General features: G+C 60.8%; 2 protein-coding genes across 2 annotated transcripts; one reads left to right on the forward strand and one right to left on the reverse strand.

Annotated features, from left to right (window-relative positions):
- Window positions 1-201: 201 nt before the first annotated feature.
- LOC132323059 (histidine-rich glycoprotein-like) lies at window positions 202-7,403 on the forward strand. Its single transcript, XM_059837840.1, has 6 exons — window positions 202-3,118; window positions 3,201-3,298; window positions 4,081-4,152; window positions 5,336-5,390; window positions 7,092-7,128; window positions 7,254-7,403. The coding sequence occupies exons 1-6, from the start codon at window positions 2,050-2,052 to the stop codon at window positions 7,381-7,383; spliced, it is 1,461 nt and encodes a 486-aa protein (XP_059693823.1). The 5' UTR covers window positions 202-2,049; the 3' UTR covers window positions 7,384-7,403.
- Window positions 7,404-8,651: 1,248 nt separating this feature from the next.
- Window positions 8,652-12,945, reverse strand: LOC132323060 (liprin-alpha-3-like; the record flags this gene model as incomplete). Its single annotated transcript, XM_059837841.1, has 4 exons — window positions 8,652-8,713; window positions 10,255-10,420; window positions 11,393-11,461; window positions 12,750-12,945. Coding segments are annotated over 4 exons (493 nt in total), but the record flags the coding sequence as incomplete, so codon positions are not given.
- Between the last annotated feature and the right edge of the window lie 373 nt (window positions 12,946-13,318).

Consider the following 13,318-nt stretch of genomic DNA (forward strand, 5'->3'; position numbering starts at 1 on the left):
ACTCGGTGGGCTCTTTGTGGTCTCTCCGTGGTCACTCCCAGCGGTCACTCCGTGGTCACTCCGTGGGCTCTTCGTGGTCACTCAGTGGTCACTCCGTGGTCACTCAGCTCTGATCACTCTGTGGTCACTCCGTGGGCTCTCCGTGGTCACTCCGTGGTCACTCCCGGCGGTCACTCAGCTCTGGTCACTCCGTGGTCACTCCGTGGTCACTCCGTGGTCACTCTGTGGGCTCTCCGTGGGCTCTTCGTGGTCATTCAGCACCGGTCACTCCGTGGTCACTCCGTGGACTCTCCGTGGTCACTCGGCTCCGGCCACTCCGTGAGCTCTCCCACCGGTCACTCCCAGCGGTCACTCTGTGGTCACTCGGCTCCGGCCACTCAGCACCGGTCACTCCGTGGTCACTCCGTGGGCTCTCCGTGGTCACTCTCAACGGTCACTCCGCGGTCACTCAGCACCGGTCACTCTGTGGGCTCTCCGTGGTCACTCCGTGGTCACTCCGTGGTCACTCCGTGGTCACTCAGCACCGGTCACTCCGTGAGCTCTCCCAGCGGTCACTCCGTGGTCACTCAGCACTGGTCACCCAGCAGTCACTCCGTGGGCTCTCCGTGGTCACTCCGTGGGCTCTCCGTGGTCACTCAGCTCTGGTCACTCCGTGAGCTCTCCCAGCGGTCACTCCGTGGGCTCTCCGTGGTCACTCCGTGGTCACTCTGTAGTCACTCAGCACTGGTCACTCAGCGGTCACTCGGCTCTGGTCACTCCATTCTCTCTGTGGTCACTCCCGGCGGTCACTCCGTAATCTTTCTGTGGTCACGCGGCTCTGGTCACTCCGTGGTCACTCAGCACCGGTCACTCCAGGGTCATTCGGCGTTAACTCAGTGGTCACTCAGCGGTCACTCCGTGGTCACTCAGCACTGGTCACTCAGCAGTCACTCCGTGGTCACTCAGCGGTCACTCTGCGGTCACTCGGCTCTGGTCACTCCGTGGTCACTCCGTGGTCACTCCGCAGTCTCTCAGTGGTCACTCAGCGCTCACTCCGTGGTCATTCTGTGATTACTTATTGGTCACTTGGCGGTCACTCTGTGGTCACCCGGCGGTCACTCGGCGGTCACTCCGCGGTCACTCAGCGATCACTCAGTGGTCACTCAGCGGTCACTCAGGGTCACTCAGCGGTCACTCGGCAGTCACTCTGTGGTCATTCTGTGATTACTCAGCATTAACTCAGCGGTCACTCAGGGTCACTCAGCGGTCACTCCGCGGTCACTCGGCGATCACTCGGCGGTCACTCGGCGGTCACTCGGCGGTCACTCAGCAGTCACTCAGGGTCACTCAGGGTCACTCAGCGGTCACTCCGCGGTCACTCGGCGATCACTCGGCGGTCACTCGGCGGTCACTCGGCGGTCACTCAGCAGTCACTCAGGGTCACTCAGGGTCACTCGGCGGTCACTCAGCATTAACTCAGCGGTCACTCCTTGGTCACTGCGTGCTTTCTCAGCGGTCACTCAGTGGTGACTCCATGGTTGTTCTGTGATCACTCAGCGGTCACTCGGCGGTCACTCAGGGTCACTCGGGGTCACTCAGGGTCACTCAGCGGTGACTCAGTGGTCACTCCGTGCTCTCTCAGCGGTCACTCCGTGGTCACTCTGCGGTCACTCAGCAGTCACTCAGGGTCACTCAGCGGTCACTCCATGGTCATTCTGTGATCACTCCGTGGTCACTCAACGGTCACTCCGTGGTCACTCAGCGGTCACTCAGGGTCACTCAGCGGTCACTCAGCGGTGACTCCTCGGTCACTCGGCGGTCACTCCGTGGTCACTCAGGGTTGCTCTGTGGTCCCTCCTTGGTCACTCAGCGGTCACTCAGTGGTCACTCAGGGTCACTCAGTGGTCACTCCATGGTCATTCTGTGATCACTCAGCGGTCGCTCCGTGGTCACTCAGGGGTTAGTGGTCACTCAGGGTTGTTCCGTGGTCACTCCGTGGTCACTCCTCGGTCACTCCGTGGTCACTCCTCGGTCACTCCGTGGTCACTCCGTGGTCACTCAGCTCCGGCCATGCCCCGCCCGTGGCTGCCGTGGCTCCTGCTGGGGCTGCTCCTGCTCAGGGGAGGGTCCGGAGACCCCCACCATCCTCATCCTCATCCTCAGCAGCACTGGGAGGAAGGCTCCCTTGGAGACCCCCACCATCCTCATCCTCATCCTCAGCAGCACTGGGAGGAAGGTTCCTCCGGAGACCCCCACCATCCTCATCCTCAGAGGGATGAAGGCTCCCCCAGAGACCCCCACCATCCTCATCCTCAGAGGGATGAAGGCTCCCTTGGAGACCCCCACCATCATCATCATCACCAGAAGGATGAAGGCTCCCCTGGTGACCCCCACCATCATCATCATCCTCTGAGGGATGAAGGCTCTCATGAAGACCCCCACCATCATCATCATCATCCTCACCAGAGGGATGAAGGCTCCTCCAGTGACCCCCACCATCATCCTCATCACCAGAGGGATGAAGGCCCTCATGGAGACCCCCACCATCATCATCCTCACCAGGAGGAGGAGGAAGAACCCCCCAGTGACCCCCACCATCATCATCCTCAGCAGGGGGATGAAGGCTCTCATGGAGACCCCCACCACCACCATCATCATCATCAGGGAGGGGAGGATGAGGAGGGCGAGGGGCTGGAGGAAGGGCAGAGCCTTCATCATCATCGTCAGCAGCACCATCACCCTCAGAGGGATGAAGGCTCCCATGGAGACCATCCTCATCATCACCCTCAGAGGGATGAAGGCTCCCCCGGCGACCCCCACCACCATCATCATCGCCATGACGACGAAGGCCAGGCCCGGAGCCGTGAGGATGAGGAGGGTGAAGGCCACCGGCAGCAGGGCGATGAAGGCCATCGCCATGACGATGATGAAGGCCGCGAGGGGGATGAAGGCCACGGCGAGGATGACGATGACGAAGGCCGCCGTCACCATGACGACGATGACGATGATGATGATGAAGGCCGCGCCCCCCCCAGCTCCGAGGAGGAGGAGGAAGATGATGAAGATGATGATGAGGATGATGAAGATGAAGACGGCGGCCGCAGCTCCGAGGAAGAGGAAGATGATGATGATGATGAAGGTGGGATTATTTTGGGGAGGGGGATTTGGGGGGGGGGGGGGAGGGGTCCTGGAGTTTGGGGTGACCCCTCCCCAAATTGCAGGGAGTGAGGAAGAGGAGGAGGAGGAGGAGGAGGAGGAGGGTGAGGCCGAAGGGCGGTACCGGCCCGGCTCCATCTGCCGCTACTGCAGCTACTGCAAGGTGGGGAGGGGTCTCGGGGGGCTTTGGGGGGGATTTGGGGGATTCTGGGCAAATTTTGGGGGGTTTGGGGCAAATTTTGGGGATTTTGGGGGTCTTGGGGGGTTTTGGGGGGGATTTGGGGGGATTTTGGGGATTTTGGGGGTCTTGGGGGGTTTTGGGGGATTTTTGGGGGGATTTGGGGGATTTGGGGGGATTTTGGAGGATTTTGGGGGGTTTGGGGGGAGATTTGGGGGGTTTTGGACAAATTTTGGGGGGGTTTTGGGGCAAATTTGGAGGGATTTGGGGGGATTTGGGGGGGACTTGGGGGGGTTTAGGGGAGATTTGGGGGGGTTTTGGGCAAAGTTTGGGGGGTTTTGGGGGATTTGGGGGGGTTTGGGGGGGATTTGGGGGAATTTTGGGGGATTTTGGGGGGTCTTGGGGGGTTTTGGGGGGTTTGGAGGGGGATTTTGGGGAGCTTGGGGGGATTTTGGGGGGATTTGGGCAAATCTTGGGGGGGTTTCGAGGCGGATTTTGGGGGGCTTGGGGTGATTTTGGGGGGATTTTGGGGCGGGGTGGTAGTTTTGGGGGTTTTGGGGAGGATTTTGGGGGGATTTTGGGGGGTCTTGGGGGGTCTTGGGGGGATTTGGGGGGATTTTGGGCAAATTTGGGGGGGATTTGGGGGTCTTGGTGGAATTTGGGGGGTGCGGGATGGGGTGGGGAGGGGTCTGGGGGTGTTTTGAGGGGGATTTTGGGGGGGCTTTGTGCCCCCCTGACCCCCTCCCCCCTCCGCGCCCCCTCCCCAGCACTGCCGGCTCTGCTCCCGCTGTCCCTGCACCGAGGGGGACCCCGGGGGAGACCCCTGCCCACCCTGCCAGGTGACCCCAAAACCCCCCAAAATCCCCCCAAATCCCCCCCAAATCCCCCCCAAAATCCCCCCAAATCCCCCCCAAATCCCCCCAAAATCCCTCAAACCCCCCAAACCCCCCCAAATCCCCCCCAAATCCCCCCAAAAACGCTTCCAAAATTTCCCTTTAACCTAAATCCCCCAAACCTCCCTAAAATCCCCTAAATCTCCCCAAAACTGCCCCAAATCCCCCCAAATCCCCCCAAAACTCCCGAAAACTCCTCAAGATCCACCAAATCCCCCCAAATCCCCTCAAAATTGCCCCCAAATCCTCCCAAAACCCCCAAAAACCCCAAACCCCCCAAAATTGCCCCAAAATTCCACCAAAAAGCCCCAAAAAGTCCCCAATCCCCTTCCCAAAATCCCCCCAAAATTCCCCCAAATCCGGCTAAAATTCCCTCAAATCCCCCCAAATCCCCCAAAATCCCCCAAAATCCCCCAAAATTCCCCCAAATTTCCCCCAAAATCCCCCAAAATCCCCTAAAATTGCCTCAAATCCCCCAAAATTCCCCCAAATCCCCCAAAATTCCCCCAAAATCCCCCAAAATTCCCCCCAAATTCCCCCAAATTCCCCCAAAATTCCCCCAAAATCCCCCCAAATTCCCCCCAAATTCCCAAATTCCCCCAAATCCCCCAAAATTCCCCCAAATCCCCCCAAAATCCCCTCAAAATTCCCCCAAATTCCCCCAAAATCCCCCAAAATTCCCCCAAAATTCCCCCCAAATCCCCCAAAATCCCCTAAATCCTCCCAAATTCCCCCAAAATTCCCCCAAAATCCCCCCAAATTCCCCCCAAATTCCCCCAAATTCCCCCAAAATTCCCCCAAAATCCCCCCAAATTCCCCCCAAATTCCCAAATTCCCCCAAATCCCCCAAAATTCCCCCAAATCCCCCCAAAAATCCTCCCAAATTCCCCCCCAAAATTCTCCCAAAATCCCCCAATATCCCCAAAATGCTCCCAAATCCCCCCAAATTTCCACAAAATTCCCCCAAAATTCCCCTAAAATCCCCCCAAATCCCCCCCAAATCCCCCCAAAACCCCCCCAAAATTCCCCAAAATCCCCCCAAAATTCCCAAATCCCCCCAATCCCCCCTGACCCCCTCCGGGACCCCTCCCCAAATTTCCCCGTTCTGACCCCCCCGCCCCTCCCCCAGGGCTGCCAGTTCTGTTCCCTGTGTCCCCTCCTGTGCGACACCGCCTGCCGGCCAGGTCAGAGACCCCTCCCCAAATTCACCCGGACCCCGCCCCAAATTCATCCGGGACCCCGCCCCAAATTCACACCGAGACCCCTCCCCAAATTCACCGGGACCCCTCCCCAAATTCACACCGGGACCCCTCCCCAAATTCACACCGAGACCCCGCCCCAAATTCACCGGGACCCCTCCCCAAATTCACACCGGGACCCCTCCCCAAATTCACACCGAGACCCCTCCCCAAATTCACCGGGACCCCTCCCCAAATTCACACCGAGACCCCTCCCCAAATTCACCCGGGACCCCTCCCCAAATTCACCGGGACCCCTCCCCAAATTCACACCGGGACCCCTCCCCAAATTCACCCGGGACCCCTCCCCAAATTCACCCGAGACCCCGCCCAAATTCACACCGAGACCCCTCCCCAAATTCACCCGGGACCACGCCCCAAATTCACCCGGGACCCCTCCCCAAATTCACCCGGACCCCTCCCCAAATTCACCGAGACCCCTCCCCAAATTCACACCGGGACCCCTCCCCAATTCACATCGAGACCCCTCCCCAAATTCACCGGGACCCCGCCCCAAATTCACACCGGGACCCCTCCCCAAATTCACACCGAGACCCCTCCCCAAATTCACATCGGGACCTCTCCCCAAATTCACCCGGACCCCTCCCCAAATTCACACCGAGACCTCCCCAAATTCACACCGAGACCCCGCCCCAAATTCACGCGGGACCCCTCCCCAATTCACATCGAGACCGCTCCCCAAATTCACCCGGGACCCCTCCTCAAATTCACACCGAGACCCCGCCCCAAATTCACCCGAGACCCCTCCCCAATTCACATCGAGACCGCTCCCCAAATTCACCCGGGACCCCGCCCCAAATTCACCGGGACCCCTTCCCAAATTCACACCGAGACCCCTCCTCAAATTCACCCGGGACCCCTCCCCAAATTCACCGGGACCCCTCCCCAATTCACATCGAGACCCCACCCCAAATTCACCGGGACCCCTCCCCAAATTCACACCCGGACCCCGCCCCAAATTCACCGGGACCCCTCCCAAATTCACACCGAGACCCCGCCCCAAATTCACGCGGGACCACGCCCCAAATTCACACCGAGACCCCGCCCCAAATTCACGCGGGACCCCTCCCCAATTCACATCGAGACCGCGCCCCAAATTCACCCGGGACCCCTCCTCAAATTCACCCGGGACCCCTCCCCAAATTCACCGGGACCCCTCTCCAAATTCACCCCGGGATCCCTCCCCAAATTCACACCGAGACCCCTCCCCAATTCACACCGGGACCCCTCCTCAAATTCACCCGGGACCCCTCCCCAAATTCACACCGAGACCCCAAAATCCACACCAAAATCCACCCCGGGACCCCTCCCCAAATCCACCCAGAGACCCCTCCCCAAATCCACCCAGAGACTCCTCTCCAAATCCACCCCGGGACCCCTCCTCAAATTCAGACCGGGACCCCAAATCCACCCAGAGAACCCCAAATTCTACCCCGAGACCCCTCCCCAAATTCCGCCCGGAGACCCCTCCCCAATTCCACCCCAAATCCAACACAGGACCCCTCCCCAAATCCACCGGCACCCCCAAATCCCCCCCAAATCCATCCCAGAGACCCCCCCGGGACCCCCAAATCCCTGAGCCCCCCCCCCAAATCCCCCCCCACGACCCCTCCCCAAATTTTGCAGGCAGCCTCGTGGACGAGCTCTCGGGGGCGCTGCTGCAGTAAGTGCCCCCCCAAATTTGGGGTGGGGGTCCCCCAAATCCCCCCCCCCGACCCGACCCCCCCCAGCTCATTTTGGGGGGCGCCCCCAGCCCCAATTTAACCCCCCCTCGCCCCTCCCCCCCAGGTCACTCGCCAAGCTCAAGAGCCCCCCGAAGCTTGAGGGCGTTTTTGGGGGAGGGGGCGCGGATTTGAAGAACCCCCCCCCTCCCCCACCCGGAGCCCCCTCCCCAAATTTTGGGGGCGGGGGGGTGTGAAAATAAAAGGCTTGAAAGGACGGGCCTGGATTTTGGGGGGGTTTTGGGGGGTCCCGGGGGGATTTTGGGGTTCCGGAGGGGTCTCTGGGGTTGATTTTGGGGGTCTTGGGGGGATTTTGGGGCTCCTGGGGGGGATTTTGGGGGTCCCGGGGGGGATTTTGGGGGTCCCGGAGTGGATTTTGGGGTTCCAGGGGGGTCTCTGGGTTGATTTTGGGGGATTTGGGGGGTCCTGGGGAGGATTTGGGGGTCCCGGGACGGATTTTGGTGGTCTTGGGTGGATTTTGGTGGTCTTGGGGGGATTTTGGGGTTCATGGGGGGGATTTTGGGGTTCCAGGGGGGGTCTCGGGGTTGATTTTGGGGGATTTGGGGGGTCCTGGGGAGGATTTGGGGGTCCCGGGGTTGATTTTGGGGATGATTTTGGGGGTCTCGGGGTTGATTTTGGGGTCCCGGGGGGGATTTTGGGGGTCCCGGAGTGGATTTTGGGGGTCCAGGGGGGGTCTCTGGGTTTTATTTTGGGGGATTTTGGGGGTCCTGGGGGGAATTTTGGGGGTCCTGGGGAGGATTTGGGGTCCCCGGGGTTGATTTTGGGGGTCCTGAGAGACCCCACCCCTTTTATTTCGGGGAGGGGTCCCCAAAAAATCCCGCCGTTTCCAGTTTTGGGGGGTTTCCCCCCATTTTTTTATTGGGTTTTCCATGCAGACCCCCCCGCGCCCCCCCCTCGAAATTAAAATGGGGAGGGGGCACCAAGGGGGGGAGGGGGAGGGACCCCCAACCCCCCCCCTTTTATAGCAGCAGAGCCAGAGCCCCCTCCCCACAAAAGGGCTCAGCGATTTTTTTTGGGGAGGGGGTCCCCAAAATTCAAACCCCTCCCCCATTCATAGACATGGGGGGGGGCGAATTTGGGGAGGGGGATTTTGGGGACCCCCCCCCCCCCCGAAGGTTTCATCCAGTCAGGGATCCTGTGGGGGGGGAGGGAAATAAATGAGGGGAGGGGTCCCCAAAAATGGGGACCCCCAAATTTCCCAGCTCCACCACCCCCCCACCCCAAAATAAACCCCCTCCCCAAAATTGAGGACCCCCCCTCAAATTCCTCAAACTCCCCCCCCAAAAAATCCCCCTTAAATTCCCCCCCCAAATTGAGACCCCTCCCCAAATTTCTCAGCCCAACCCTCCCCAAATTGGACAAGCAAGACCCCTCCTCCATTTCCGCCCCCTCCCAAAAATGTTGGGGACCCCCTCCCCAAATTTTGGGGACCCCCCCCTCACCGTTAACAGGAGTAGGTCCGGACCGAGACCCCCCCATCCCCCCTCGGGGGGGGCAGCGAGTTCCCTGGGGGGGGAGGGGGAGGGGAGGGTCAGGACCCCCCCCCAAAATAAACCCCAGACCCCCCCAAACCCCCCCCAAATTCCTTCAGGACCCCCCCCCCAAAAAATCCCCCCAAAATCCCCCCAGGACCCCCAAAATCCTCCCCATAATCACCCAAAGCCCCCCAAAATCCCCCCAGGACCCCCCAGGACCCCCCAAAATCCCACCCAGAGCCACCCAGACCCCCAAAATCCCCCCCAAAATCACCCCAAATCCCCTCCAAGACCCCTCCCCAAATCCCTAAATTCCCCCCCAGCCCTACAGGACCACCAAATCCCTCCCAAGACCCCCAAATCCACCCAAATTTCCTCCCAAAATTCCCCCAAATCTCAAGACCCCCAAAATCCCCCCCAAATTACCCCAAAATCGACCCCTAAATCCCCCCAAATCCCCCTCAAGACCCCCAAAATCCCCCAAAATGCCCCAAAATTCCCCCAAAATCCCCCCCAAGACCCCCAAATCCCCCCCCAAACCACCCAGGACCCCTCCCCAAATTCCCCAAATCCCCCTCAAGACCCCCAAAACCCCCCCAAATGCCCCAAAATTCCCCCAAAATCCCCCCCAAAATCCCCCAAAATCCCCCCAAACCCCCCCAGGACCCCTCCCCAAATCCCCCCGAATCCCCCCCAAAGCCCCCCAGACGCCCCAATGCTTCCCAAATCCACCCTAAACCCCCTAAGACCCCTCCCCAAATTCCCAAATCCCCTCAAACCCCCCCAAATCCCGCTCAAATCACCCAGGACCCCTCCCTAAATTCCCCCAAATCCCCCCCAAGGCGCCCCAGACCCCCCAAAGCTCCCCAAAATCCCCCCCAAACCCCCCAGGACCCCTCCCCAAATTCCCCAAATCCCCCCCAAACCCCCCAAAATCCCCCCCCAAATCCCCCCAGGACCCCTCCCCAAATTCCCCAAATTCCCCAAATTCCCCAAATCCCCCCCAAACCCCCCAAAATCCCCCCCAAGTCCCCCCAGGACCCCTCCCCAAATTCCCCAAATTCCCCAAATCTCTCCCAAATCCCCCAAAATCCCCCCCAAAGCCCCCCAGGACCCCTCCCCAAATCCCCCAAAATCCCCCCCAAATCCCCCCAGGACCCCTCCCCAAATTCCCCAAAATCCCCCCCAAACCCCCCAGGACCCCTCCCCAAATTCCCCAAATCCCCCCCAAGTCCCCCCAGGACCCCTCCCCAAATTCCCCAAATCCCCCCCAAACCCCCCAGGACCCCTCCCCAAATTCCCCAAACCCCCAAAAATCCCCCCCAAACCCCCCAGGACCCCTCCCCAAACCCCCCAAAATCCCCCCCAAACCCCCCAAGACCCCTCCCCAAATTCCTCAAATCCCCCCCAAAGCCCCCAGGACCCCTCCCAAAATTCCCCAAATTCCCCAAATCTCTCCCAAATCCCCCAAAATCCCCCCCAAATCCCCCCAGGACCCCTCCCCAAATTCCCCAAATTCCCCAAATCCCCCCCAAACCCCCCAGGACCCCTCCCCAAATCCCCCCCCCTCACCGTCGGGCTGGACCTTGCGCAGGGGCAGGGGAGGGGTCCCCAGGGGTCCCCCCCCGAAAGTTGGGGGGGCAACATCTCGGCAGCGTCGGGACCCCCCGCCCCGCAGCTCCTTCTCCCGGAACAGCTTCCGCCAGGACGGGGAGCGGCTGAAGGGTCTGGGGGCGTCCTGGGGGCAGCCCGACATCAGAGAGAGCCCCCAGACCCATTTGGGATCCCCTCGGGGCGGATTTGGGGGGTTAAAGTGAATTTTTTGGGGATTTTTGGGGGATTTTTTGGGGGGATTTGGGGGATTTTGGGGTCTCTGAGGAGCGGCTGAAGGGTCTGGGGGCGTCCTGGGGGGACCCCGACATCAGAGAGAGCCCCCAGACCCATTTGGGACTCCCCGGGATGGTGGGAGGGGATTTGGGGGAGTTTTCGGGGGTTAAAGTGAATTTTTTGGGGATTTTTGGGGGGATTTTGGGGGATTTGGGGGTCCTTGGGGAGCGGCTGAAGGGTCTGGGGGCGTTGTGGGGGCACCCCGACATCAGAGAGAGCCCCCAGACCCATTTGGGACTCCCCGGGATGGTGGGAGGGGATTTGGGGGGGTTTTAATGGGGATTTTGGGGGGTTTTGGGGGGATTTGGGGGGGGATTTGGGGTCCCTGGGGAGTGGCTGAAGGGTCTGGGGGCGTCGTGGGGGCACCCCGACATCAGAGAGAGCCCCCAGACCCATTTGGGACCCTCCCAGAATAGTGGGAGGGGATTTGGGGGAGTTTGAGGGGGATTTTGGGGGGGATTTTGGGCAAATTTAGGGGGAATTTTGGATGAATTCGGGGAGGTTTTGGGGGGATTTGGGGTGGGATTTTGGGGGGATTTGGGGAAATTCGGGGGGGATTTGGGGGGATTTGGGGGAATTTGGGATTGGGGGGGATTTGGGGAGGTTTTGGGGGGATTTGGGGAAATTCGGGGGGGATTTGGGGGGGGGATTTTGGGGGGATTTGGGGGGGATTTGAGGGGATTTGGGGGGATTTGGGGGGGGATTTGGGGGGAATTTGGGGGGGATTTGAGGGGATTTGGGGGTCCCAGGGGTGGGTGGGGGTCCCGGGGGGGGGGTCCCGAGTGGGGGGGGGTCGCTCCCGCCCCTCCCGCCCCTCCCCCACCTCATCGAGGCGCCGCTCGGTTCCCGCCGAGATCAAAGCGCTGAACTCCTTCTCCAGCAGCTGCCGAGCCTGGGGACAGCGGGGACATTTGGGGACATCTGGGGACAGTGGGGGACAGTGGGGACATTTGGGGACAGTGGGGACATTTGGGGACATTGGGGACATTGGGGGACATTGGGGACATTGGGGACAGTGGGGACATTGGGGGACATTGGGGACAGTGGGGACAGTGGGGACGTTGGGGGACATTGGGGACATTGGGGACATTTGGGGGGGTTGGGGACAGTGGGGACATTTGGGGACATTTGGGGGGGTTGGGGACAGTGGGGACATTTGGGGGATTGGGGACAATTGGGGACATTGGGGGAACCAGTCCCTCCCAGTGCTCCCAGTATTCCCAGTGTGCCCGCCTGGGTGTTCTGGGTGGAGATCTGTCCTGTCCGCACTGCCATCCCAGCCCCTCCCAGTTTAACCCAGTCCCTCAGTCTATCCCAGTCCCTCCCAGTCCATCCCAGCCCCTCCCAGTCCATCCCAGTCTATCCCAGTCCATCCCAGTCCATCCCAGTCCATCCCAGTCTATCCCAGTCCCTCCCAGTCCCTCCCAGTCCATCCCAGTCCATCCCAATCCCCTTCCAGTCCCTCCCAGTCTATCCCAATCCCCTCCCAGTCCCTCCCAGTGCTCCCAGTGTGCCCACCTGGGTGTTCTGGGTGGGGATCTGCAGCAGCAGCGCCAGCTCTGCCCAGTCTATCCCAGTCTATCCCATCCCCAATCCCCTCCCAGTCCCTCCCAGTCCCTCCCAGTGCTCCCAGTGTGCCCACCTGGGTGTTCTGGGTGGGGATCTGCAGCAGCAGCGCCAGCTCTGCCCAGTCTATCCCAGTCCATCCCAGTCTATCCCAGTCTATCCCAGTCCATCCCAGTCCATCCCAATCCCCTCCCAGTCCATCCCAATCCCCTCCCAATCCCCTCCCAGTCCCTCCCAATCACTCCCAGTGCTCCCAGTGTGCCCACCTGGGTGTTCTGGGTGGGGATCTGCAGCAGCAGCGCCAGCTCAGCCCAGTCTATCCCAATTCCCTCCCAGTCTATCCCAGTCTATCCCAGTCTATCCCAGTCTATCCCAGTCCATCCCAGTCTATCCCAATCCCCTCCCAGTCCCTCCCAATCACTCCCAGTGCTCCCAGTGTGCCCACCTGGGTGTTCTGGGTGGGGATCTGCAGCAGCAGCGCCAGCTCAGCCCAGTCTATCCCAATTCCCTCCCAGTCTATCCCAGTCTATCCCAGTCTATCCCAGTCTATCCCAGTCCATCCCAGTCTATCCCAATCCCCTCCCAGTCCCTCCCAGTGCTCCCAGTGTGCCCACCTGGGTGTTCTGGGTGGGGATCTGCAGCAGCAGCGCCAGGTCGGCCCAGTCGAAGGTGTCGTCGAGCGCCAGCAGCGCGCCGTGCACGCCCGACTCGCCCAGGTTGGGCGCGAACTCGCGCAGCCCCACGCTGCTCACCCAGGCGCTGACCCGCTCGTTGGACCACACCACCACGTCTGGGGCACCCCAAAATTCACTGGGACACCCCAAAAATCCTGACAGGGATCCCCAAAAATCCCCCAAATCCAACCCGGCACCCTCAGTCCCACAGGGATCCCAAAAATCCCCCCAAAATCCCCACCCGGGCGCTGACCCCGCTCGTTGGAGCACACCACCACGTCTGGGGCACCCCAAAATTCACTGGGACACCCCAAAATCCCGCCCGGGATCCCCAAAAATCCCCCAAATCCCCAGGGATCCCAAAATCCCACCCAGATACCCCAAAAACCCCCAAAATCCCCCCCAAAATCCCCCCAAAATCCCCACCCAGGCACTGACCCCGCTCGTTGGAGCACACCACCACGTCTGGGGCACCCCCAAAATTCACTGGGACACCCCCAAAAATCCTG

The sequence above is a fragment of the Haemorhous mexicanus genome, unplaced genomic scaffold, assembly GCF_027477595.1.
Source record: "Haemorhous mexicanus isolate bHaeMex1 unplaced genomic scaffold, bHaeMex1.pri scaffold_274_ctg1, whole genome shotgun sequence".
Classification (NCBI taxonomy): Eukaryota; Metazoa; Chordata; class Aves; order Passeriformes; family Fringillidae; genus Haemorhous; species Haemorhous mexicanus.

What these genes read in the sequence shown, in the direction of transcription:
- LOC132323059 (XM_059837840.1), top strand. Translation starts at nt 2,050, where the DNA reads ATGCCCCGCCCGTGGCTGCCGTGGCTCCTGCTGGGGCTGCTCCTGCTC. An exon ending in GCTACTGCAGCTACTGCAAG is followed by an intron (nt 3,299 to 4,080) that starts GTGGGGAGGGGT and finishes CCCCCTCCCCAG; the next exon opens with CACTGCCGGCTCTGCTCCCG. An exon ending in CGACACCGCCTGCCGGCCAG is followed by an intron (nt 5,391 to 7,091) that starts GTCAGAGACCCC and finishes CAAATTTTGCAG; the next exon opens with GCAGCCTCGTGGACGAGCTC.